Source organism: Limulus polyphemus, unplaced genomic scaffold (assembly GCF_000517525.1).
Source record: "Limulus polyphemus unplaced genomic scaffold, Limulus_polyphemus-2.1.2 Scaffold486, whole genome shotgun sequence".
NCBI lineage: Eukaryota > Metazoa > Arthropoda > Merostomata > Xiphosura > Limulidae > Limulus > Limulus polyphemus.
The window spans coordinates 488,403-513,724 of NW_013666096.1; the positions used below are offsets into that span (position 1 = coordinate 488,403).

At 32.0% G+C, this 25,322-nt stretch overlaps 1 protein-coding gene across 1 annotated transcript in view; it reads left to right on the forward strand.

The window, feature by feature from the left end:
- Window positions 1-25,322, forward strand: part of LOC106458565 (tyrosine-protein phosphatase 69D-like) — a 161,088-nt gene that overhangs the window by 100,426 nt on the left and 35,340 nt on the right. The window contains exons 6-17 of the mRNA XM_022384820.1: window positions 917-986; window positions 2,488-2,609; window positions 3,162-3,381; window positions 4,707-4,815; window positions 10,410-10,556; window positions 12,571-12,802; window positions 17,547-17,589; window positions 18,627-18,738; window positions 19,197-19,297; window positions 19,859-19,971; window positions 20,492-20,582; window positions 22,333-22,409. Of these exons, the coding sequence (XP_022240528.1) occupies window positions 917-986; window positions 2,488-2,609; window positions 3,162-3,381; window positions 4,707-4,815; window positions 10,410-10,556; window positions 12,571-12,802; window positions 17,547-17,589; window positions 18,627-18,738; window positions 19,197-19,297; window positions 19,859-19,971; window positions 20,492-20,582; window positions 22,333-22,409 (1,437 nt within the window). The remainder of the gene's footprint in view (window positions 1-916; window positions 987-2,487; window positions 2,610-3,161; window positions 3,382-4,706; window positions 4,816-10,409; window positions 10,557-12,570; window positions 12,803-17,546; window positions 17,590-18,626; window positions 18,739-19,196; window positions 19,298-19,858; window positions 19,972-20,491; window positions 20,583-22,332; window positions 22,410-25,322) is intronic.

Genomic DNA, 25,322 nt, shown 5'->3' on the forward strand with positions numbered 1-25,322 from the left:
CTGTATATATATATATATATATATATAATATAATATTCTCTTCTTCTTGTCAAAAGTCCACTTAGGCCTATTCAGTTACTTTAGAATTTCAGTTGACTATCTACTCTATTACTATCGCACTAGTATTCCATGTGTGATTTACTTACAATTGTGGCGCGAGTTACCGTAATGGTTTGGTCTTCTTTCTTCGAAATATCCTATGTTTCTTTTGTCAAAATGCACTCAGGCTAATTCAATTACTTTAGAACCACGCTTTGACAGAATAAGTTATTCTTCTTATCTCCTTTTCTACTATTAGTCTTACTCTAACACATCAAACGTTAGGACTATGTTAATCGTTAGTCTATCATTTCTATGGTAGTTAACTTCACGCTGAACTTTTTTTTGCTCGTAACTTTACTCTCTTCTTCCATTGTCTGTCTGCTCTTTCCGCTGGTCTCACACTATTTATATCTCTATCACTTAATCGTCTATATTCTCGTCGTCAATGTATTGCACGCGACATTCGATAGTCTCAACATCAATGAATTATAAACACAACTTCCTACAATTGTCTGCTTTTAACTCTTTTTTTAACAAACACTAAATAATAATAAAATATTGACTCACAAAATGAATAAATAATATATAAACTAAACAGTATTTAATATCATGACATTCTGACTCTTTTGTAAGTTTTATAACTAGAGCGACTTATAATAACGTTCAGTATGTCAGTTTTAAGAATTCTCTCATTTGTAAAATATACTGTAGTTGCTGTAGATATATATAAAATAGTCCCTAGTTTTATGTTATTACGAATTTATTCAAACGTTTTATTCTACGTTTATCGATACTTAACTTTTACTAGTTGATAACATTGTATATTGTAACACAAAATAAAAGCTGAATACCTATGAAGTTATTTTATGTCTAGGTGAAGGCATGCAGTGTTATTGGCTGTGGAAATTGGTCTGAACCAATGCAAGCGGGAACATCGGACGGAAGTAAGTTATTTTATATTGTTCAGTATATGAAAATATAAACTCTATAATTAGTAGTTGATAATCAGTCCTTTTCCTGCCGCCAAAAATTGACAGCTGGAAAGCCTTTATTGACGAGAGACAAGGGAGGGAAGAAGAGTGAAATGTTTCAGGAAAAAATCATATTAATCATCGCTGTTGACAGCTCCTGACACAGCTATAAATTTGCGGTTTTAGCACGCTGTTTCTGTGGTGACCGTTCCCTGTCCAAATATCTCTTATCGCTGTTCTGCCTAGAACGAACAGGTTTTTTTTATTCTTCCTTTGTTAACTTAATCAAACGGATCGCCTTAAAATGGCGGTAGTTACGTTAGACTATAAAGCAACACGCCAAAGAAAAGAAGTAACTATATTTATACAGCCCACAGTTTCCAAACTGGCCCAACAAAACACACCTTCATTAAGTGATATTGGGTAAAATATCGTAAAAATATATGTGTTTGATAAACAGTGAAACCACACTTGCTTTCGGTTGATAAATGCGTTGACATATTATTTGCTATCTAAACATGTTTTACTTTAATAGCTTTATAAAAGGAAACTCTCAAAACGAAATAGTTTGAACTCATTTATTTCTTCGTTCTGAGTATCCCACAAGTTGTTTCTGAATATTAAAAGCCATGTTCCGATTCTGGTTTATATTTTTTCTTCACGACATACTGCATGCATAACTTGAAGTAAAGTCTATAGTATACCATCAATCAAAAAAATAAAATAAAAAAACTTATTAAAGCGTGATAGAGAAGAAAATTACCTTCTTACATGTGTCTTGGACGGTTATATAACATTCTGTACATATATTTATTGGCTACATATCGAATATAAAAATAATAACTAAATTTTTCCTCGAAGATTCAATATTATTCTTAGAATTAAGAAAATTAGATAACATTGCTCAATATATTATCGATTTTTTTATTCCTACAATCAGTACTTGGACAACTTATATTTTATAAACGATAACGAAAAGAGTTATTCAATCTATAGCATAATTACAAGAATAATTAAAAGTTGAACATTCTCCAGTCTCGCGACCATTAATTTTACACGTGAGGTACGTTTGATTTTTATTTATTAATTACAATTTTGAACAAATAAACGATAACAATAAATTTTCGACTAAAGTTGATAAATAAAAAATAAGCCTGGTAAATCCTCAACTGTTGTTCATTTATGGAACCTTTTCTAAGTTTCATACTTAAGAAGAATTTAAAATTGTATAAATATGTGTAATTCAAATAATAAAAATATTACAGATCTGCTTTATTTTGATCTTGTTCTTCATCTTTTTTATGTTATTATTTATTATTTTTTAATGTCTAAAATACATAACTTGTTAACAGTGTACGTTTCTAAAACACTAGAAAAGTTTAGAAGAACAAAAAAAAGTTTGATATGATCTGTAAAAGGTTTTAAAATTATTATCGTACTTGACTTTATACCCATTATGTGTTTGTTTTTTTAGTAGCCGACCCACCGGAGCAGGTAGAAATAAAATGTTTGTACGACGTTCAAAAAGAGCTCACTTACGTCCTTGTTACTTGGGAGCCACCTGCGAACCCCCAAGGGACTATTCAGTTTTATAATGTATGTATGTGGTTGTTATATTTTACTGAAGAATATTTTATATAACAGAATAAAGTTAACGCGCGTGTAGTACACACTAGAGTATTCATGTAACACATCAGTAAAATACGACCAACTTCCAGAGTGTGAAACATTTATTACCAAACGTTTCAGGTATGTAGTGGCATATAGAACCACAGTTATCACTGAAAATAAAATGATGAAAAGGTACAAACGAAAGATTGGGACGCTGAATATTTTTTTCACTTGTATATTGGTTGTTTCTATATTTAGCTCTTTACATTTAAGTGATGTTTACTATAGAGAGATTTAGTTGAATCAGATGGCACAGCGGTATGTCTGCGGACTTACAACACTTGAATCCGGGTTTCGATACCCGTGGTGGGCAGAGCACAGATAGCCCTTTATGTAACTTGGTGCTTAACTATAAACAAACAAACTTCAATCAGATAGGACAAGAAGGAAAATACTGCCTAACAAAAGAAAATGAAATTGGAGAGGTTATTGCTTTCCAAACACCCCTCATATTGTTCCGTTGCTTCTCACTAATAGATCACACTTGAAGCTTCAGCTCACTACCGAACCACCAGCGGAGAAAATGTAGTAGACAGATTTGCAGAAGCACGTGAAGTTAAGGCAGGTATATCAGAGTTTAAAAGTATTGTCAAGCCCAATACGAATTACACCGTCCGGATTTGCACAAAAAATCGATCTGGTTGTGGACCTTTGAGCATGCTGACGACAAAAACAATGTGTTTGTCACCACCTAGTGGTAAGCTAAAAAATCGTTTGATTCTTAAAACATTTGAATGAAAATTAGGCTACTTAATTTTTAGCTACAAGTATGTATACCCATATTCTCTGTTTTAATTCATTACTTGTTTCTGTTTTTTGCTTAACGTTCAATTTTTTTCAATCTTTTAAGTATCCATCTATTTCTGGCGAAAACAAATGATTATTGTAGTGTGTGCATGTCTGCATGTTTTTACTACATTGATTGAAAATTTCTCAAGTAATTTAACACAATATGATAAATGACTAAAAGTGTACCCTAGAGAGACAAGCTGGAAAAAATCTACGGCATATATTAAATGTACTTTTTCGCAGGTTCCCCGAAGGTGTTCTGTTTCAAGATTAAATAAAATCAAAATTAAGAGTAACAAATATTTTTATTTCTTGCTGTTCTCGTGCTTCATCGCATGCGCACATTTTATTGACATCACGAAAGTATAAATTGCAACGTTTAGCGTCCCTTATGTAGCGCCATTTTAGTGTCTACCTACTGACTGACAGACAATACACTACTGCATAGTGGTGCAAATGGTTAAAACAGGTGACGCTCCCCAATAGCACAGCGGTATGTCTGCGGACTTACAACGCTAGAAACCGGGTTTCGATACCCGTGGTGGGCAGACCACAGATAGCCCATCGTGTAACTTTGTGCTTAATTACAAACAAACAAAACAGGTGACTCCTCCAGGTGGCTTTCGGTCCCATTTCTCGAATCTTAAAGAGGAGAAATAGTTTCCAATTTTATAATTATGTCACAAGTTATCCTACCTTTTTATAATTGAACTAAGTTGTTTGTGCATATTTCAGTCACTGTAAATATTTAGTATTCTTGCACACGGGAAGTATACGCGTTTCTGTACAATTAATAGAAGTGTTCGTTCTTGTTGTTGTTCACAGAGTATCAGCTATACTAAAATATTACTATTAACGTTTTTTGCCCTGTGTATGTTTTCAGTTCCAAGAAAAATACCAAAATTATATTCATATAATCTGTAGAAGCAACAACAATTATTTTCAAAACCTTCGTAGTCATTACGACAGAGTCAGACCAAACATAATACGAGAACTAAAGAATCCTGAAAATTATGGAAATGTAAGAGGATTATATAAGTTCGACTTCCGTTCGTGCTGGTTTGGTTTGCTTATTAATTCAATTCGCAGAGATCAGTGTCTCATTCCCTGGACTATCTGTTCTTATTGGAAAAATAACCTCAATATTCTTGTGTGTTTTTTTTTCCTAATGATCATCATACTTACTGTATAAACATTGTTAGTTTTACTACAATATTTTCTTTTTTATTCTAGCACCAACATCAATGCCAAAGTTCAAACTCCAGCGGATGAAAGAGAAACGTAATCCCAGACAGTTAAAGCTGGAACTTCATCGGGTATCTGAAAGAAATGGATTTATTAGGTCAGAACTCTTCGTATTGATGTATCATATTATTATACTGTCATTCGTCATAATCATGAAATTGGGATAATTTCCTAGAATTGAAGATATATTTGTCTGCATTGAAACTTGAAGGTCCCTTGAAATATCACATTTATGATTTTTTTATACGATAAATAAGAAGGAAAAAAACTTCACTGTTCCCACTGTGTCTCAAGCTGACATTCATCTTTATCATGAGGCTACCTACGAAACAAAACCATTCTTCTTCTTAAGGCAGCTTTAAAATACATCTTATTGATGTTCTTCGAAATATAGTAATGATATTCAAGCCGCAATTATCAAACTTTTAAATTTCATTGAGCTTTAGCAAAGAATGATGTTTTCGAAGTACGCAGGTACACATTTTAAGGGTTTTATGCATTAAATATAACCAATACCGGATTATGGTTTAGTGGGGCCCTAGTCCCAGGTAATATTTGAGAATAATAATAATGATAAAAAACAACTCACTCTTGCCTCTATTGTGCTAGTTTTACGAACCATTTTTTTATTTATTTATAATTATTTGGGTGGCCAATGGAGCTCCTGTATGGCCGGGGCCCTAGGTGTCGTATGTGTTAATCCCGCACTGAATATAACATTAACACAAGCTTAGCAGTTTCAAAATGTGTTTATATAGTTCTTCAAATAGTAACTTCAAACAGTTTTGTATGAATTTTGATGCTAGTTTTGCAACTAATAACATGCAATGTGATATATATATATATATATATATAATATAAACCATATTTTGCGCTTCTACTTCAGTATTGCACAGGGTTAACACATCCTTCATTAAAAGCACGAGGTAATATTGCTGTAATAGACTATTTATCACTGGAGTATTGCACAGGGTTGACGCATCCTTCATTAAAAGCACGAGGTAATATTATTGTAACAGAATATTTATCACTAGAATATTGCAGTGTGTTAACAGGTTTTTCATAAGAGCGCAAGATAATATTATTATAATAGAATATTTGTCACTGGCGTATTGCACAGGTTGACGCATCCTACATTAAAACCACGAGGTAATATTACTGTAATAAAATATTTATCACTGGCGTATTGCACACTGTTGACAAATTCTTCATTAAGAGCACGAGGTAATATTATTGTAATAGAGCATTTATCACCAGTGTACTACACAATGTTGACAGGTTCTTCAGGAAAATAACATATCAGAAGCGTAACAAGTTATTAATTAGCATGGCATCAGAAATATAACACGGTAGTTATAGGTGTTTTATCAACGCCATACACATGTGCCAAACGTTTTTTCATCAAACACATTAATGACAATATTGACGTGTTCTACTTTGACAATACAATGTGTTCTCTTCAACAGCACAATTCAATAACGTTAGGATTTCCATCAGTGGTGGTAGTATCTTCTTCATCGGTGTAATAAAATGAATTGTCTTCACCTCGACACAGTAAAATTAGGATTTATATTAGTGATTACCACTGGATCTTCAGCAGTGCAATACAATGAATGGTCTTCAACATCTCAACAGAGTAACGTTAGGATTATCAAACGTACAATATTCTTATATGGGAATGCCACATACAAGAAAATTAATTATTTTTAGTGGTCCCCAAAGTGAGGAATCCTCTTTCCCCTGTAGACTTGTAGCTGTAATTGTGCTTATGTGCATTTATATTTACATAAGCGTTGAATTATATTATACATGCTTTAAAACAATGACGAACTTTGTGATGCTGCATAAAATCTTATTTAATTATTAGCTACGCCATACAAGTTGCATACGTGACAAAATGATTAATATCTGACTGGATCAAATACGAACAGCTAATAAAACGTTCGTACTAAAAAACAACAACTGAGATCCTGTTTAATAGTTTCGTTTGAGTTCACTTACTGTAAAAACTATACTTTGTAAAAATAAAAAAAGGTCTTGGTGGATTCAGTAAGGTAACAGCAGTTTTCTCAGTCTAAAACATCTCCTCACACTAATTATATTAATATAATGTATCAACGTACCTATGGATACGAAATTAGGCTTAGCCACTTAGCCGATGAAAACCTTCTTTGGTTGGCTACTAGCCAACGAATCTCTTCTATTTTTGAACTACCTGAAAATCGATTCAAACAGAACAGCGTATTTCCTGAAAAGAAGAAAGAAAATAACCACAATCATGTAATAAGAATTGGAACGCTAGAGCACACCATGTATTGTGATGAGTATCAAGAAGAAAAATTATGCTGTAAGCGTAAACAAAAGTGTGGGACGTAAACTTATTTTAATGATGGGACCGTATATTCTGTCGCATACATTATGCAGCTAGAGACAAGGTCCAGAAATTAATATTTTAATGTTTAATTTACTTTGAATCTAAAGATTATGAATTAAAGGACAAAGTTTGTATACATATATTTTCATCCAATTGCATACAACTAAGAAGCGGATAGTGCAAACGACAGAACTTTTATGTAAGTTATTTGCCAAACCTACTGAATTGGTGAAATACTTCATTTATTATCTGTTTGGTAGAAACAGACAGGAACTAGCGAACGACTTCATATATCAGCCGGGTGGTTGTAGAAACGGACATATTATAGCGAACGACTTCATATATTATTCATGTGGTTGTAGAAACGGACACATATCTGCGAACGATTTCATATATCAGCCATGTGGTTGTAGAAACGAACAGATACTAGCGAACAACTTCACATATCAGCCGGATGGTTGTAAAAACGGACAGATACAAGCGAACGATTTCATGTATCAGCCATGTGGTTGTAGAAACGAACAGATGTCAGCGAACAACTTCACATATCAGCCGGATGGTTGTAGCATATATCAACCAAATGGTTGTAAAAACGGACAGATACAAGCGAACGATTTCATATATCAACCAAATGGTTGTAAAAACGGACAGATACAAGCGAACGGTTTCATATATCAACCAAATAAATCGTTCGCTTGTATCTGTCCGTTTTTACAACCCACATATCAGCTGGATGGTTGTAGAAATGGACTGATATCAGCGAAAAACTTCACATATCAGCCGGATGGTTGTAAAGACGGACAGGTACTAGCGAACTTCACATATCAGCCGGGTGGTTGTAAATACGGACAGATCCTAGCGAACAGTTTCATATATCAACTGGGTGGTTGTAGAAACGGACAGATACTAGCGAACGATTTCATATACTAGCCGGATGGTTGTAAAGACGGACAGATACAAGCGAACGACTTGATGTATCATCTAGATGGTGCTGGTAGGAACAGACAGACACCTATGTATAGCTTCGTGTATCTTCCAGGAGCCTGTGATAATAAATATGATAAACGCTAGTAACTAACTGGGTAGCATCCGGTCAATATCAAGGTTAAGAACTAAACATTTTAAAAGTTTAACTGACATTGAATCTAAAGATTATATGTAAAAGGACAAAGCTTGTTTTTCAAAAGTGATATATATATATATATATTATTTTTTCATCCAAATTTTATACTACTAAGAACAAGAAGATGATCGTGCAAACGACAAACCTTTTATGTAAGTTGTTTACTTGAAAAAACCTGAAAATGCAAAGAAATGCTTAAATTCTTCTTAAGGGTAAAATAATTTCGTTTAACCGGATAATTATTTTCTTTCTTCCAAGCATTGGCCACATAATTCTCGTTCTCTTACAAAGATTTTAACAATATCCTTTTTGGTGGTGTTGTTTTTTGCGGTAGAAAAATCTCCTTTAAAAGAATTGTAACTTTGTCGAAAGTTGTGGTATCGTTTCATTCTGTGAAACGGAAATGGCCTAGCGAGTAGCGCAGCAGTTTCCAAACTTTTCACACTAACTTACCTACTTACCTTGATTTGCGCGACACCCCTGCTGCCTGCCACATACAATATTTTTTGTAGAGGGTTTTTTATGTTCTTACTTATTCTTCGTTTAATGAAACTCTCACGATACCACAAGCAACGTGCCACGCCACACTTGACACACAGTTTGGACACCACTGGATTAGCGTATTTAGGCTATGAATTCCGAAGGTGTACGGTTCGCGGCCGTTCCTGCAAAAAAAAAGGGGTAAAAACGCTCCACACTTTTGAGGTCGTGGATGCGCTATAAGAATGTAAGAGTGACGGTCAAATCCAATTGTTTAAATGGATAAAAGTAGCTTAAGAGTTGGCAAAGGGTGTTGTTGACTAGTTGCCTTCCATCTAATCTGTCAGTTTAATATTATGTATGCCTATGCATAGATAGTTTAGCTTTGCGTGAAAAGTCTAAAACGAAAAAAGGCAATTTGAATAATTTATCTTTATTTATAATCCTGTTTGTTGAGTGAGTTTATGATGTTTGAATATCAGCTACGGAGACTAAACGCTTAAATTTTGGTGACTGTTTTAAAGGTCTGACATTAAGTTTATATATTAAATTTTTTATGACTTAAAGACTAAATAGTACGTTTGTAACTGTCCTTAAGCGCAAAGCTACACAATAAGCTATCTTTGTTTCCATCGCAAAGAATCGAACCTTCAGTTTGACGTCATAAGCCCTTAAAATTACCGCTGAACCACAAGAGAACATAAAAAAAAAGAATAGAATGAAAACAATAAAAAATAAAGTGAAAGATCCATCTTCAACCTTACACAATAATTTAAGTAGCTTTTTTTTTCAATGTTACACAATGAACGATAGCAGTATCATTCATAAACTGAGTGTTTAGTTATGTTAAACTTTTAAATAGAAACTTCTGTCCGTTGTTTGTTGAATTTCGCGCAAAACTACTCGACGGCTATCCGCGTGTGATAGACTAGAGATCTCAGCTAGTCAACACCCCTACCGTCAACTCGTGTTTTACTCTAATTGAGCCCCCCCAGTGGCACAGCGGTATGTCTGAGGACTTACAACGCTAGAAACCGGGTTTCGATACCCGTGGTGAGCAGAGCACAGATAGCCCATTATGTAGCTTTGTGCTTATATCTAAACAAACAAACAAACTCTAATTGAATGGTGGGATTTCACCGTCATTCTTATAATATATCTACGTCTCCAAATTGTAGATCGCGATATTTTTTATGGTAACGAGGAGCGAATCTCAGATCCATAGTCCAGCAGGCTAGCCACTGGATAGCCTTCGGCCCACATCAAAGAGTATATGATCAATCGTTTGTTTTAAATTTACCAGTTTTATAACAGATAAAACAAATTAAGTAAATTCTTACATAGGTTGTTTGATTCAGATTTTGCTTGTGCACACATCCGACTGATATCACACAATCATGGGACGAATTTCATACTATAACTAAAATGAAACATTAAAGAAACTGCTGTAGAAAGACGAATGTTGCATAGCTCTACTGTTTCAAAGAAAGTTTTTATTAGTTGTTATAAGTATATTTTTATTTATCTACTAAAACCAAAAGCGTTAAATTTATAGTTGGTGAAATAGTTTATACATTGCTTCAGTATTTGATACAAACTAGAATTAAACAATTTTTATGTAATTCTGTAAAAATTTGTAATGAGCTTTATACAATTGTATAATGTTTTCTATAGCAAAAGTTACTTAACCATCACCACGTGTATACATTTACAGGTGCTACAGAGTAGTTATTATAAAGCTTCAATCGGGGCAAAGCCTAGAAAACCTTCCATCGGACCCTAGCTCGCTTGATATAACAACCTACGGAGAGGTCCATAGGAAAGATGGCCACGGAGCCTACATTGCAGAAGCTATCAACACGTTAGTAAATCTTCTCATTTCTGTAAAAATATCTGTTTGGGGAAAATTTGTATGAAGTATGGATTATCATAAATAATCTAAATACTTTGAATATTAAACTTAATTAAAAGTGTTGACTTGATAAACTGGCAACTTGGGAGATATGTAATACAGTGAAAGCACAACATTACTCGACACGTTCAGAATTAAGACTGTAACGGAAAAACGGAATGTATTGAGCGTGACACCTGCAAAACCTGGAAATAAATGATTTTAAGGGTTCGTATTCGTGAATGTGGTCTTACAACAAGATTAATAATTTGTAAAGCATTTTACCATATACAGTTAGTGCTTCTAATTACTTACAAATAAGCTTGAGTTAAAGCTAAGACTCGTGTTATTGTCTTAAATCTTACATAAATGGTCTACGAAATTTATGGCGGAAATAACTAGAAATATATCATTTTTATTGTTTGCGTTTCTTAAGCTGCTATCTAAATCTTTCCAGGTCACTTCGGAATTTTGTAAATATTCGAAGTATGCAAATCGTATTTCAAATTCTGGAAGTTGACTCTTATGTTACTGAGCATGAATAAACATGCGATTGTAAAGGTTCTTATACTTTTTCGTGATAACTTTTCAAATTAGTGTGGTATGTGATATAATTTTAGGCTTCGGCGTAATTATGTCTGTCTGCAAGCTTGCTCGAAACAAGAAGAAACACGGGTATACATATGACTTTAAGTATCCGCTTTAGGTTATTACATGTGGTTATAAACCGTAATTCATTTCCCTGCGTAGAGTAGCTCACTATTTTAAAAGATTGATAATCCAGGATTCTTACTACAACAATATGAATGTTTCATGATTATGTTGCGTCATCGAGTCACATGACTACTGTGACGCAACGTTTCTAGAACTATCATGTACTTTGGCGAATGTTCAAGTTCTTACTAGATATAGGGTAGGCGGATATATAAAAGAGGGGAATGTAATGTGTGCGTGGATAGTGAATAATTGAACTGCAGTCACACGGTATTGTTGAAGTTAACGTTCGTTCGTTACAGTGTTGTTTTAGCGCGAGTATTGAGACAAAGTGTATCGCAGAGTTATATTCGGAAAGAATAAACCAGTTTTATTAAGTAAAAACTTGTGTCGTTAAAGTTTCGTCGGAACGAAGTTACGGAAAATCAATTAACAAACGGAGACGTAACAATTACATACGTTTTGAGTCTTTCAGTGTCAGAGTACACTCTAACTACCAAATTTAACGCTTTAAACGGTTAATTCTAAACGCAGGTGACCTCCTTTTTCGAGGGATTTTTAGAATATAATGATGCCCAACTTTCATTACTTCCAAGTAACTTTAAAACTCGCATTTTCTAGTGTTCGATATGTAAGTTATTTTCTATTTCAAAATAAACATGGATAACATATGTAAGCGCAAAGGAAGATGGAAACCGCTATTTACGTTGTTATATCAAATATTTAGCAGCTAAAGAGAGTAATTTGAGCCATCATAAATTATATATAAAACTCAATAAATTCCAGTTTTATTTTTCTGTCGTGAAATTCAACTTTTGATTTTTTTGTTCGATGGTGTCCCAATCGGAATAAAATTGTTTCATCGCATAAAGCTGTGAAGGAATTCTTGGGCATTGTACCTCACATCCTGTATGTAGGATATTGTTATAATACATAAAACTCCAGATTATATATTAAAACAGCGCTAAATAATGAATTGTAATTACGATCTGAAATTCAGGCTTTCGAGCGCCAGTAACACCCCTTAATTAATTTTAAACGATATAATCTGAATCATGTGTGTGAAGTGTTTATAAATAGAATATTATTTTCAATATATAAGTCTGGAATAAAACATGCACCTTGCCAAATAAAAAGACTACAGCTCAGGATGTTAATTATGAATGATTTTGTCTCGCATCTTAAAGTAAGGCACGTATATGCTCTTAGTTTCGTTTTATATCCATAAAAAAAACATCTGTTATCATTTTTTTAATATATCTATCACTAGCGAAAAGTTTGTGAGTGAAGTTGTAATTGGAGATGATCGCTACAGTATGTGTGAGGATACTTCCAGTGAACACCCACTGAGCATCCATGCTCGATCCCGAAAAATATCAGAACAGACTTTGAAAAAAACAAATATACTTACAGACGTAGAATATGTGTATGATGGAAAGCTTGCACCGAATACCAACTATACTGGCTTCGTAGAAGTTCGAGTAATTGGGCCTAACAAAATGGTAAGTGTTGAAAACACTTCAAACATCATGGTCTACTTTTGCTATAACTCTGTTTTTATTTTTTCTTCCTGCAAATCTTGCATAATACGTCTTTACAGTGTTATTTTTGTTTGAAAAACTGAAGCATCTAACATTAAAAAAAATTGCTCAAAAATTCACAGTTCAGGAGAAAATAAATATGGTGTGAGCTGCCTAACGTTAACTAAGTTTGAGAAAATTGTGTTGGTGGTAATTCAAAAATAGTATGTTATTGTCATGCGTGGGATGCTGCCTAACTTACGCAATATCATAATATTCCATTCTAAGATTGAAACTGTTGAGAAAGCTCTCATTAATAGTAAAAATTAACGAAGTACCTTTTCAAAGTGTCGACTCCTGATGGATCAAAATTACATCTACTAAACATGTCATTAATTTTTCTTTTTCGTAAAATGGATTAGCTGCCAAATATATATATATTTAAGCAATTCTACAATTTTGAGACATCTTGGAAATATTCTAAGCATTACTTTATATCAAGTTGATTTTTAGTATAGACTGTTCTCCCAGATATGCAGTAACTATTCAGTTATCTTTTATATGAGCAGGGAACACAAAACATATTTGTGTCTAAAACTTCAAATCAACGATGGATATTCCTTTGATAATTAGATTGTGATTATCTCACCTCAAAGATATATATATATATATATATATATATACATACACAAACAATAAAAGAAATTGCAAACATTAAGTGTGGTATAGTGACGGCAATGCCAAAAGGCACAGAAACAAAGTAGGGATGAATACACAAAACCATACCTCAGAAGAACAGAATAATATTGATTTTTTACAAGATGTAAGGCATTCCATAATGACAATTAGGTGCTCAGATAAGACTATAACTCAACTTTAGCAGTTATTTCTAAGCATCATAGAGTAATAGATTGAATGCAGCGGCCATTATTTACTCAGCTCATCCCTATATACTAAGCACTACTGTTTCCAAGTGCTCTTAATTGAAATTATTTTCTGTTGTACTAAAGCCATTGCGAAAACAACACTCATTTTTTGGCTAGCGTGGGATAAGAAAATAGAAAGATGAACACTTTTAACTAGTTCCCAGTTCTCCATTTCAGCAACACCTTTCAACGACAATGGGAGTCTCACAAGCTGTGAAACACTCGATAATGTCAATTAGATGCTCAAATAAGGTTATAATTCAACTTTAGCAGTTATTTGTAAGCATCATAGAGTAATGAATTGAATAGGGCAACCTTTTTATTTTCTCGGCTCAACCCTACATACTAAGCATTACTGTGCTTTGTGCGTGTATGTTCGAACCAAGAGATGCTGATTTTAAACAAAAATCAAACTAAGTAGTTCTGTGCACCTATGGAAACAATTTGAAAATTATTGATGAATTCTGCAGACTACTACACCAAAAGTGGTTTTTGCATAAGAACACCATCAAAAGCCATCACATATTACACCAAATAATATTCCTGCACCATATATGCCTTTACAACTAAAAATTGAAATGGCACATGTTTTTGAAGAACATCTCCCTATCATTTTATATGTTTAATAAAAAAAAGAAAAGAAAAAAACAAAATTATATATATAATGTGTTAACTAGTGATTAGAACGTTAGAATTAACGTAAAGTTCTCACAGCCTATGGCTTATTTTTGAATTAACTAGTTGTTTCCTTTTTAATTCCCAATATGAATACAATTCTTCAAAGCAATGTAATAAATAACTACGAATTTCCTCAACATACCATAACGAGACACAAGAATTTAAAAGGATGAAACTAGGAAAAGAATGTAGCGAACTGCTATATATAATTGTATAAGTTTACTTATTTTCTTTAGCCTGTTTTTTATAGTAATTTAACTCCATTTTTATGCTAAGCTAAACCTTTTGTTCTTCCGTCTAATACAGTTTTCCTACACAAAACCTATATATAGTAACTGTATTTATTGGATATATTTTATTAACAATGTAAGCAAGATGGTCTAGCTTTATTTGAAACAGTAACCTCAGTGACGTTTGAGTCATTCCCACTATAAAATTATATTCAGGAGGGGTGTGCGACAAAATTAGCTAAGTGCTAGGCATTATATGTTTGTGTTGCCCCCATATCCTCTCCGACCACATGTCAATATTACTGATTTAAGTCTCTGCACAAAATTCAATTAATATTATCCGATATGATTGCCAGCCAAAGTGTGTAATAATTGAAGTTGATTCCTGTCTTGACTGCTTTATAATCAGGGACGGTGTCAAGGTGGGCGTGCTTCCTAGGGTTGAAGCTACCATTAAATATGCCTTAGCTTCCCTGTAGCCCCTGCACCTGACGAAAAGTTGGTACATTTCCCAAATGCTGGTTTACGCACTTATGCGGAGGGGGGGGGGGACAAGGTTCAACCGAACCCCCTGTTTTTGTGATGTAAAACAATTATGCTTATATAGTTATAGCGCAGCTACTTATGATATTTAATGTATTCTACGTAGTCTACATTCTTATGATGAAGTATTAAAATGTTTTGGCTTGAAATAGTCGCATACAGTGGCTTTTGTTGACATTTTAAATAATGCAGTGTTACAACAGAATGATGATTTCTTGACTTTTCATTGGATGTTTGTGGATTTTATGTGAACAACCATGCAATTGTTTAAGCTATATTTCATACAAAATTACTTCCTAATAGAACCTCATAGCACAAATTTTATGGGGGTATGCCTCCAGACCCCCGTAGTATTAGCATGCTTTGCACAATATGTGTTGGCTTTTGATGTCACAAATTATAACTCCTCCCCCTTTCAAACATTGTGGGTACGGGCCTGTATCTTATATGCCCACAAGATGTAAAATGCACCCCCTTAATTTTTTGTCTCATCAACTTCAGTCACCTCATCGGAAAGAGGCTGGTGCTACTCCTATGTATAATGGTTTCTTCCAGGTTGTCAGGAAAATCAACTAGGAAAATGGCTTAGGTATTCCGAATGAAGTTTCAGCGTTAACTTACAATGACGTTTTAATACTTTCCACTATAAAAATATACCTGTTAAAAGGATATAGTATTCGTTAGCCTTTGAGTTAAATAATCATTACTATTCAGCAAGTAATTATCTGTGCTATTGGACAAGGACCACCCGGCGACAGAAAATGTTTTAATTATAGTGTTTGTATGAACAGTGACTTGCTAGTATACCAATTATTGGATTAACCATTGGCACACAATTTCAGTACGGTTGGTGTGGAATTTTCCCAACTAACCTCATTATGTTAACGAAATATTTAACTTTACATTTGCAAAATGATGAATCAGTGTGGAATATTATATGCCTTTAATTGCAATTTGTAGGGAATAAGCTAAGCTGTAAAATACAATATTGCTTCAATCAAAAGGAAACTGTAAAAATGGGATACCAATGAATATAATTAATTAATTAAATCATACATATTGATAAAAGTAAATTATCGTGTTATCAATTCGCCTTCTCGTTCAGTCTCTCCTTTCTCTCATTTGTCTGTTATTCGGAGGCCAGGTGTTGACTAGTAGTTATGTCAGATTGTAGTTCCAAGGGTTTAGGTTTCAAACGTGATCTCATTGAACACCGTATGCACTTTTAGTATGGGCATGTTATAAAAGTGATAGTCGAATCATTCAGTTCAAAATGCCATTGTGGTGGCAGGTACAACTGACTGGCTGTCTTCTTTCTAGTCAGTAATTTGGAATTAGGAATGATTATACTTGAGCCTTAGAATTTCTGACCTAAAACTTAAAAGTCAACCACTCAAAAGTCAATTGTTCAACAGTTGGTGAGTTATGTTGTCATTCAATATTTCCATGAATAAATAAAAATAGATAAAGCAATCATTGCCTACTCAGAAATTGGAAACATTTAAAGAGCCATACTGCAATCACTGAAAAACAAAAACATTATATAATATCTTTGTTAAGGCAGTAAATTTAAGTGAGTTTTTGAATGATAAGGGCTAGCTTTAAGATTTTTTTTAAATTATTTTAATTTAGTTTAGAGGATGGAACAGCCAAGATGGACCAATAGGTCCCATGTTGTCCCAAAACATTATGTTATGTTATGTGACTCACAAGTGACCAGCTGGCCACCTCTGGCTCATATTCTAGATGTGTTCCCCTGATATAGCTACTACAGAAAATTTTCAGAGAATATAATGCCATCCACGATCATGGTGGTATGTGCCATATAGCAAATCAGGTTTAAATGTTTGAATTTCTATTTTATTTTCATATTTGGGTCCATAATATTGTAGGATCTGAATGTTTATTACACTTACTTAACATAAAATTCCAGCACTCCACTCCAGAAATCAAAGGTCCCCACATGTTTCACAGAAGTCTCAATTTACAGATCAAGCTCTTTTATTATCATTATTGACTCAATTATATTGATCTTTTGTGCAAAAATTCTGCTCTTGTTATTTTTATTGTTTATGTAAATATTCATAAAGCTTTATGAGAAACATACTATGTTTGTGTGGTCACTGGAGAACTGTAATCAGTTGGTTTCTTCCTTTTTTAAAATTTTTAGCTGATATGTGGTTATTTTATCCTTTCAATGGGAAGCTGAGCTTTCTTAGGTTTAATCCTACATGACCAAATCTAAAGACAAAAGTGTGTGTGTGTTTGCTACATTACTTGCACATATTAAGTAAAAAAAAAGATTATATCCAGTCATTGTAATAACTGAATATATTTTCATTTTAATAGATCTTATCCAAACAAAGTCCATACTTTGCTCCTATTGAGACTGGTAAGTAATTTTCTATATATCATACGTCTTAACCCTATGTTACGTTTTCGTTTGTTAATTAACTTTCCGTAACTTCGTTCCGACGAAACTTAAGCGACACAAGTCCTTTCTTAATAAAACTGGTTTATTCTTTCCGAATATAACTTTACCGATACACTCAACTTCAACAATCGCGCTAAACAAACACTGTAACGTCTCTCGTGCTCTCTGACTGCAGTTCAATTACTCACTGTCTATCCACACATTACATTACCGCGTCACGTTGTCACCCTCTTATATATACCAGACTACCCTTTCTCGTAAATACTAGAGCATTCATGAAGGAACAAGATAGTTCTAGAAACTAGAGGGCGCCACACCAGTCACGTGACCTCGATGACGCAACACCTACTACTGATAGGATCCTTAAGGACTCCATTGACATTTTAAACACATTGTTATAAACTATGCAGGTAATTTCTTATGAGCCCATTAAATATTTGGTTACCAGATCTCTAATAACATATGCATTATACAGAAAGTGTGTACAAAAATACTATCAATTTTTGCAGTTAAATCCATTAGTTACAGGTGGAGTCACTTATCTATTTTACACAGAAAATAAATTCATTCACCAATTTTTGGTCACTAATGCACAGTGATATAGAATAGGATATAGAGTTAAAGTAACTACTATTTACAATATTATTCATATAAGACATTAAAGCAAAAAATTACCCATGATCAAGTATGATATTTGTAAAAACTGAAAATAGGTAGATAATTGATAAGATTTTCTGTAAAGTAAATTAAAGTTTTTAGAAAAGTTAGTACACTACACTGTGAAATTTTCAAATATTTCATGTAGACAGTAGCATCACATGGTTGAGATGTTATCATGTTTTTATTACAAGAAATTTGTATAGGATTAGTTAAGATTTATTAAAATTGTTATTAGTATTATTGGGTTGTAATGATACACAAAATACCAACCTGTTAGTTGACTTTGTACAGTCAATGGCAGATACTGTTCTTAAATACATTTTTTTTCTATACAGGTTCTCTTCCTAAGACTGAACCCACAGAAAATCCAATGGCCATTGTTTTAGGCATTCTTAGTGGTCTTATCTTTGTTGTACTCATTTTAATCCTGGTCTTGTGCCTATTCAAGTATGTGTCTGCCTTAATGAACCACTTATTACAATTTATTTACATTCAAGTTCCAGTTTTTTGGGGTTTTTTTCCAGGAATCACTTTAAGCACATTTCAATAATAAAAAATATTACATATGTAAAACTTCTATGTATATAAAGAAAGGTAAATGAATGGAAATTAAAAACGTGTGTGTGATCTAAAAAACTTACTGGGTTTATGCTTATTATTGTTTTCTGTTGCTGAACTTATCAAACAAATCTGTTTCTTTTGATATTATTTTAAAGATTCAAGTCATAAATAACTTATAATACATTAATTAGTCCATTAAATTTACTACAACTGTTTACTGCTAATTAACTGGATTTTAATGAGCTGCAATACAATTCAATATTACGAAGATTACAAAGAAGCTTTAATATTTTTTTTAAATCATTAGTGTTTTATTGCTCTAATTTTTTTCTTTCTGCTCTCAGGCGTAAAAATAATCACCCATATGATGAAGGTGACAGATTAGGTCTTACAGCTTTGATTCGTCGCACCATTCAAAGAAATGGCCATATACCCAGATGTAAAAGTTAGTATATTTCTAAATAATGAATAGTATTCAGCAACTTGTGTTTGTTTCTTAGTTGCATGTTACAGTTTATGTACACTGAAATGTCTATCTGTATTTGATAAATGTAAACAAAAATATTTTTATTCAGTAAAATATAGTCGTTTTTTTAAAGAAAAATATAAATTTGTTCTAGTATACATACATAAGTGCTGGAAGTAAAACTATCTAAATTTATCATAAAATCTGTGTGATTTTACATTGTTATTGTATAAGCATTTTATTTAAAGCTGTTTTAGCAAATGATTTTACAAAAAATAAAATTCGTATTTTCTAAAAGATTCTGATGTGAAGGGTTAGCTGACAAGTGTAAATAGAAATATATTAACGTGTATAGAGAGACTAAAATTATACTTCAAGTATTTTCTATTGAAAAATAATTAAATATGTATGTGCAACTCGTGCTAGCATAGATTTGGTATTATTAAGCAGGAAGACTTAAAAATATAAGAGGAGAATAGTATTTTTTCATATATCTTCTTTAATTCTGATTAAAGTAATTTGGTAACAACACTTTTATAGGTAGTCGACTGTCAAAAGTTCCCTACTTAGGCCCTATAGCAGCAGAAGATTTACCTAGTGCTTATGTAGAAAGACATAATGACAGTGACTTACTTTTTCAAAGAGAATTTGAGGTTAGTGTTTGTTTATATTGTTTAAGGTACTTGTATAATGTTCCTTTTGTGTATTACAAGAACTGAGGATATTGTTGCTATTTGTATCTAGCGACTTTAATATTATTTCAGGGATAACTGTAGAAAATTTAATATTGTAATACAAGTATTTATTAATGCATACTGGAGGGTTTTAATTTGGGTGGAAATAAATATACACAACTTTGATTAACTAAAATTAATTCAGCTTTAAAAAACTGTTCTTTCCATCAAAATACATAATGAAATGGTCTATGAAATGGTTAATTGTTTTCCAAACCAAAGAGTTTCAAGCCCATTGTTTGATTGAATCTCAATTTCAAAAACCAAAAATAACCTAAGTAAGTGTAAAAACTAACTTATCAAAAAAATCTGTTTTTTTTTATTATTATTTCAAAGATTCAATTCAAAAATAACTTATGAAACATTAATTAGTCCATTAAATTTACTACAACTGATGAGCGCTACTGTTGTACTTAACGTTTTGATTTTACACATAAAGGCCCTGCCAGAGAAGTTCAAGGATAGAACTACACATGCAGCTGACAGTCCAGAGAACCTTAGTAAAAATCGTTATCCAGATATTCGATCATGTAAGTACTAGTACTTTAATGTATTCGTTTTTTTCAGTGTAAAGTGAGAAAAAACTTGACTATTTTAAATATGCTGTAATCTACAGTCAGTCCTCGTAATATCATTCATATGATGTGAATTGTGAAAAATGTAGATGCCTTGATTGCAATTTTTTTAATATATATTTGTTCTTTTTTATTGATGGAACTTAACTAGGTCTGGTTTAGGTTTTTTAAATTGTTTGCTTTAGAGCTAGAAAAAACACTTCCATATTTTTTAATAATGTAAAAAATTACTTAACATTCAAACAGATAAAATGAAAAAAGACAATCATAATTGATATACCCATTACCTAATGCATCTTGCCTTATAAATAAATTTCTATAACACTGCTTATTGGTAGTTAAAAGTGGTTTATAAGTTTAAATCTAATGTTTGTATGAAGTATTTTATATCTTACAAAATTATCATAGAAGAAGCATATTAAATGAGAGGGAATCCTCAATAGCCGTGCACTTGATATTCTTTTAGGCAGGATTAGAGTAAATTAATCTATGAGTTCTTTATATTAGGTATATTTTTGTATGTCAGTATTACCAAGCATGGGGTGTGCACATACCTGATCGATTTTATTACTCATCAGGATCTCTACCAGCCTACTATCAAATTGAAATTGTTTTAGGCACGATTAGAGTAAATTAATCTATGACACCTTGGGTAGGTCAAATACATAATTGAAAGAGTTTGACCTCCTGAGTCCAAAAATGTAATTAATCTCCAATTGGTCAAGAGATGATGGAGCTACAAGCTAAAAGTTTGTACTTGAAGAAAACGAAGAACTCGGTGCCATTCTATGAACTTTTATGCTGAACCTAACAATTATATTTTTGCTCAGTGATTGCTAAAATTGGAACTGAATTTTCACAAGTTTTAAACTATGGATAGAAATTAGGAATAATGATTAGAAATTCAAAACAATAATAAGTATGTCCTATAAATATGAAATAAAAATGTTTTTATTTTGTACTGTTAATTAAGGATACAAGAGGGAATCCTCAATAGCTGTGGCACTTGAAATTCTTTTAGGCAAGATTAGTGTAAATTTATCTATAAGACCTTAGTTTCCCTTTTTATTAGCTATATGTTTGTGTGCCAGCAATACCAAGCACGGGGCACGCATATACTCGATTCAATTTTATTACTCATCAGGATCTCTACCAGCCTACCCTCAAATTTAAATTCTTTTAGGCATGATTAGAGTAAATTTATTTATGAGATTTTGGGGTGTGGTCAAATACATTAGTTAAAAGGGTTTGACCTCCTGAGTCCAAAACTGTATTTGATTTCAAATTGGTAAAGAGATGACAGAGCTATGAGTTAAGAGTTTGTACTTGAAAAGAAACACACGGAGATGTTGTATTAGCCGCTCATCTGTGGATAATAATGCAAATAATTTATACTTGGAAAACAATGTGTGAAAAAAAAGTGCTGTGTGTCACACTCCATATGATTGTTTTTCATTAGAAATGTCTTAATAATTTTATCATATTGTAACTGAAAAAAACCTGTAGTTTCTATTATAGTCTGGGTGAGTAGTTGCTTAATAACAATAGATTATTTAAAGAAAGTAAAACTGTTCATAACTGAACAAAAGGCAAAACTTCTTTATATAATCAGTAAAGCTTTACTTTAAATAGATGCCCTAGACAAATAAAATGGATATTATGATTCATATTACATCAGATTTTCTCCTCATTGTGTTACACACAGATGATCAAACAAGGGTGAGGTTACCAGTGGAAGATGGAGTACCAGGCTCAGATTATATAAATGCAGATTTTGTAGAGGTAAGAAGTATCATTTTAATTACTGAATATCAATGCAGGTGAGTCAAAAGTCCTGATTTTACCCGTTGTTGTGAAGTAGATGTGAAATATCAAAATTCTGCTGACATAGGGTGTTTCGGCATACCAGGGCCTATTTGTTATTTGATATGATGTCCAAGTAGAAAGGTCAAACGCTATTTCTGAAACTATCAGTCCAAGGTAAAATGTATCAGTACAAAAGTTGTAGTGCACAACAATATTACACCAAAAACATTGTTTTACCTGTGGGTTGAGCATAGACTTGCATAATTTTTTAAATAAAAAATGTTTCACTTTAATACAGGGCAAGTTATAAGATTATACAAATTTGGATGATTCTGATTTGACCTTTATATCAGGTGATGTCAGGTAACAAATGGCCCCCAATTTGATTAAACATCCTATGTCAGTAGATTTTCGACATTCCACACCTACTTCACAACAGTAGAAAAAACTCAGAACTTCCGATTTATCTATATGCAACAGTGAAGCTTAGTTGTAAATATAGCTCTTTTATGATATTTTGCTATAGAGCAGCTTAAGTTACTTGCATAACAAAATGTTGTTTGGATTTATGTAATTTCTTTATTTGTCTCATTATGCTTTAGAGAAGGAAAGACTTAACAAATAATTAAATATTATAAGTTTGAAAAGTTTTCAAGAAGTTAAATGGTGAGTGATTCAAATGCAATCAACATTTATTTTTAGTATGAAGATCAAAAACTTGTTAAAATGTTTAAATAGAAAAAAAATTTAGTTATGTTTCTTCATTTATAATTTTTTTTGTTTCATCTATAAGATATTGTCCTTCTCATAACTTCAGACATTTAAACATAGATTATTAATAATATTTGTGCATTTCTTAATTCTGACTTCTAAACAATGACTTTTGTTACTGCTAGTTCACAATAAACAATTCTTGCTGTTTGCTAACAATGTTAAGTAAAGTTTGAGTAATGCATTTCAGGCTCAAGATTTTTTACTTAAGTTTACCTCATATCTGAGTAATTGTTTATTCGTAAAATCATTTTGAAAGGAATTTTGAATTTGTTAGAAACTTCATTCTTTAATAATTTTTTTTATTTACATTTTATGGCAGTGAAGGACAAAAAATCACTAGTATCGATTGCCTTAAAATGAAAATTCAAAACAACAACGAGAAATTTCATTCTTGTAGACCAGAGTTTTTAATAAGAAAATTCATTTAATGCATCTAGTAAGTTTCTAATCTGGTCCATGGTCAAGATTGATATGAAATGGGCTTGTAGGTTGTGTCTTGAATGCAGAATCTCTTATACTAAACTTTGTATGATGAAACAGATAAGATTTTTCACATAAATTAACATATACACAAATTTTGTGTCTTCTATGGTAATATTAACAAATATATCACAGTCCTAATATTTTTGCAGCACTTAAAGAAGTTTTGTGAGTTGCCTTTGCATTTACTGTTTTTTTTGCACATAATAAAACTTATTTCATATTCAAATTCATGTGAAATGTAATATTTGATACAACACAAATTTAGGGTTCCTTCCAACTGATAGCTTCATTATCTCTTACACAAACTGATTAACTTTACATAGAAACATGACATTTGTGGTTGCCATGAAATTTTTAACCATTAGTACAGTTTGCTTTTATACTTGAATATTCATTTGTCACAGTATTGTCATAAAAAAATCAACTAAATGTTCTCAAATGATAGATTAAAAAACAGTTTAGACAAAAATAGTTCTTTCAATATAGAGAAAAAAATGAGGTGCATTTTACTACTGCATGTATTACTAACCTTGTTTTCTTGAAATACTTCATTATTCACTTTTAAATTGATTTTGACATTTTTTATATAAGAAGTCTTTTGGTTTGTGTATGTAATTGGTTGTATTTTTATTTCTTAATTTTAATTATAAAAATAAAATAAAAATGTAATAACTATTAACTCTTATTTATTGAGATGACCCAGGAGAAATGTCTTGTTATTCAAAAAGACCTGTCTTTGTGATTTGTTTTCTGAAAGTTGTAGCATTTGATCAGAAATTCTGGGTATAAGAACATAGAAATGATGCACAACTGTCACATATTTATAGTAAAAAAAAATAACTGGATGTTGCAGAAATATTTAGTTTACATAAAAAAATTTCTGGTCCCTTGCTTATTTGATTTATTTTAGAACCAGAGTAATTTTGATGAGCTTAAATAATAAAGCATAAATTTGCAATAAAATTCCCTTTTAAAAACCTCATTTTAATAACAATTTCATGGATGATCCTACCTCATTCTGAAGATCACTTAGTAATATTTTTATTTTAAATAGTTTCTAATAACATTTTACGAAATTTAAATATAAACTTTGTTCTTGGATGACAAAGTTCAATTTATGAAAGTATACAATATTAACTATCATATTACTTTTTTCAAACATAGTTTTACAAGAAATATTGGAGACTCTTCAATTTTTTTTAATTGTATTTGCAATCTAGAAACTAATGAACAGTGGTTTTTAACTGGAACTAAAATAATTTTTGTAACAAACTATTTTTCAAAATTAAACTTAAGAGTGGCTGCATTATTTAAAAAAATATCAAAGCTACAAATGTGCAGTTTAAAAAACAGTTAGTAATTGCTTTAAGTATTCATTGCCGTAAAATCTTTATTGTGTAGAATAGTGCTGTGCTCTTTTTTAGAGTGTTGAAGTATGTTTATTTTTTTACTTGTAGTTTTCATATCGTTAATTTCATAAGATGAAATGCTTTTTTTTTTAAGAATTAAGAGATAAAAGTATGACTGGCTGCAAAATGTAACTGAATCCAATGTGTTTTACAAACATATTGTTCTGAAACCCCTTTTTTAAAGTTGTGAAATTCCTTTCTAAGTTGTATAACAAATTAGGAA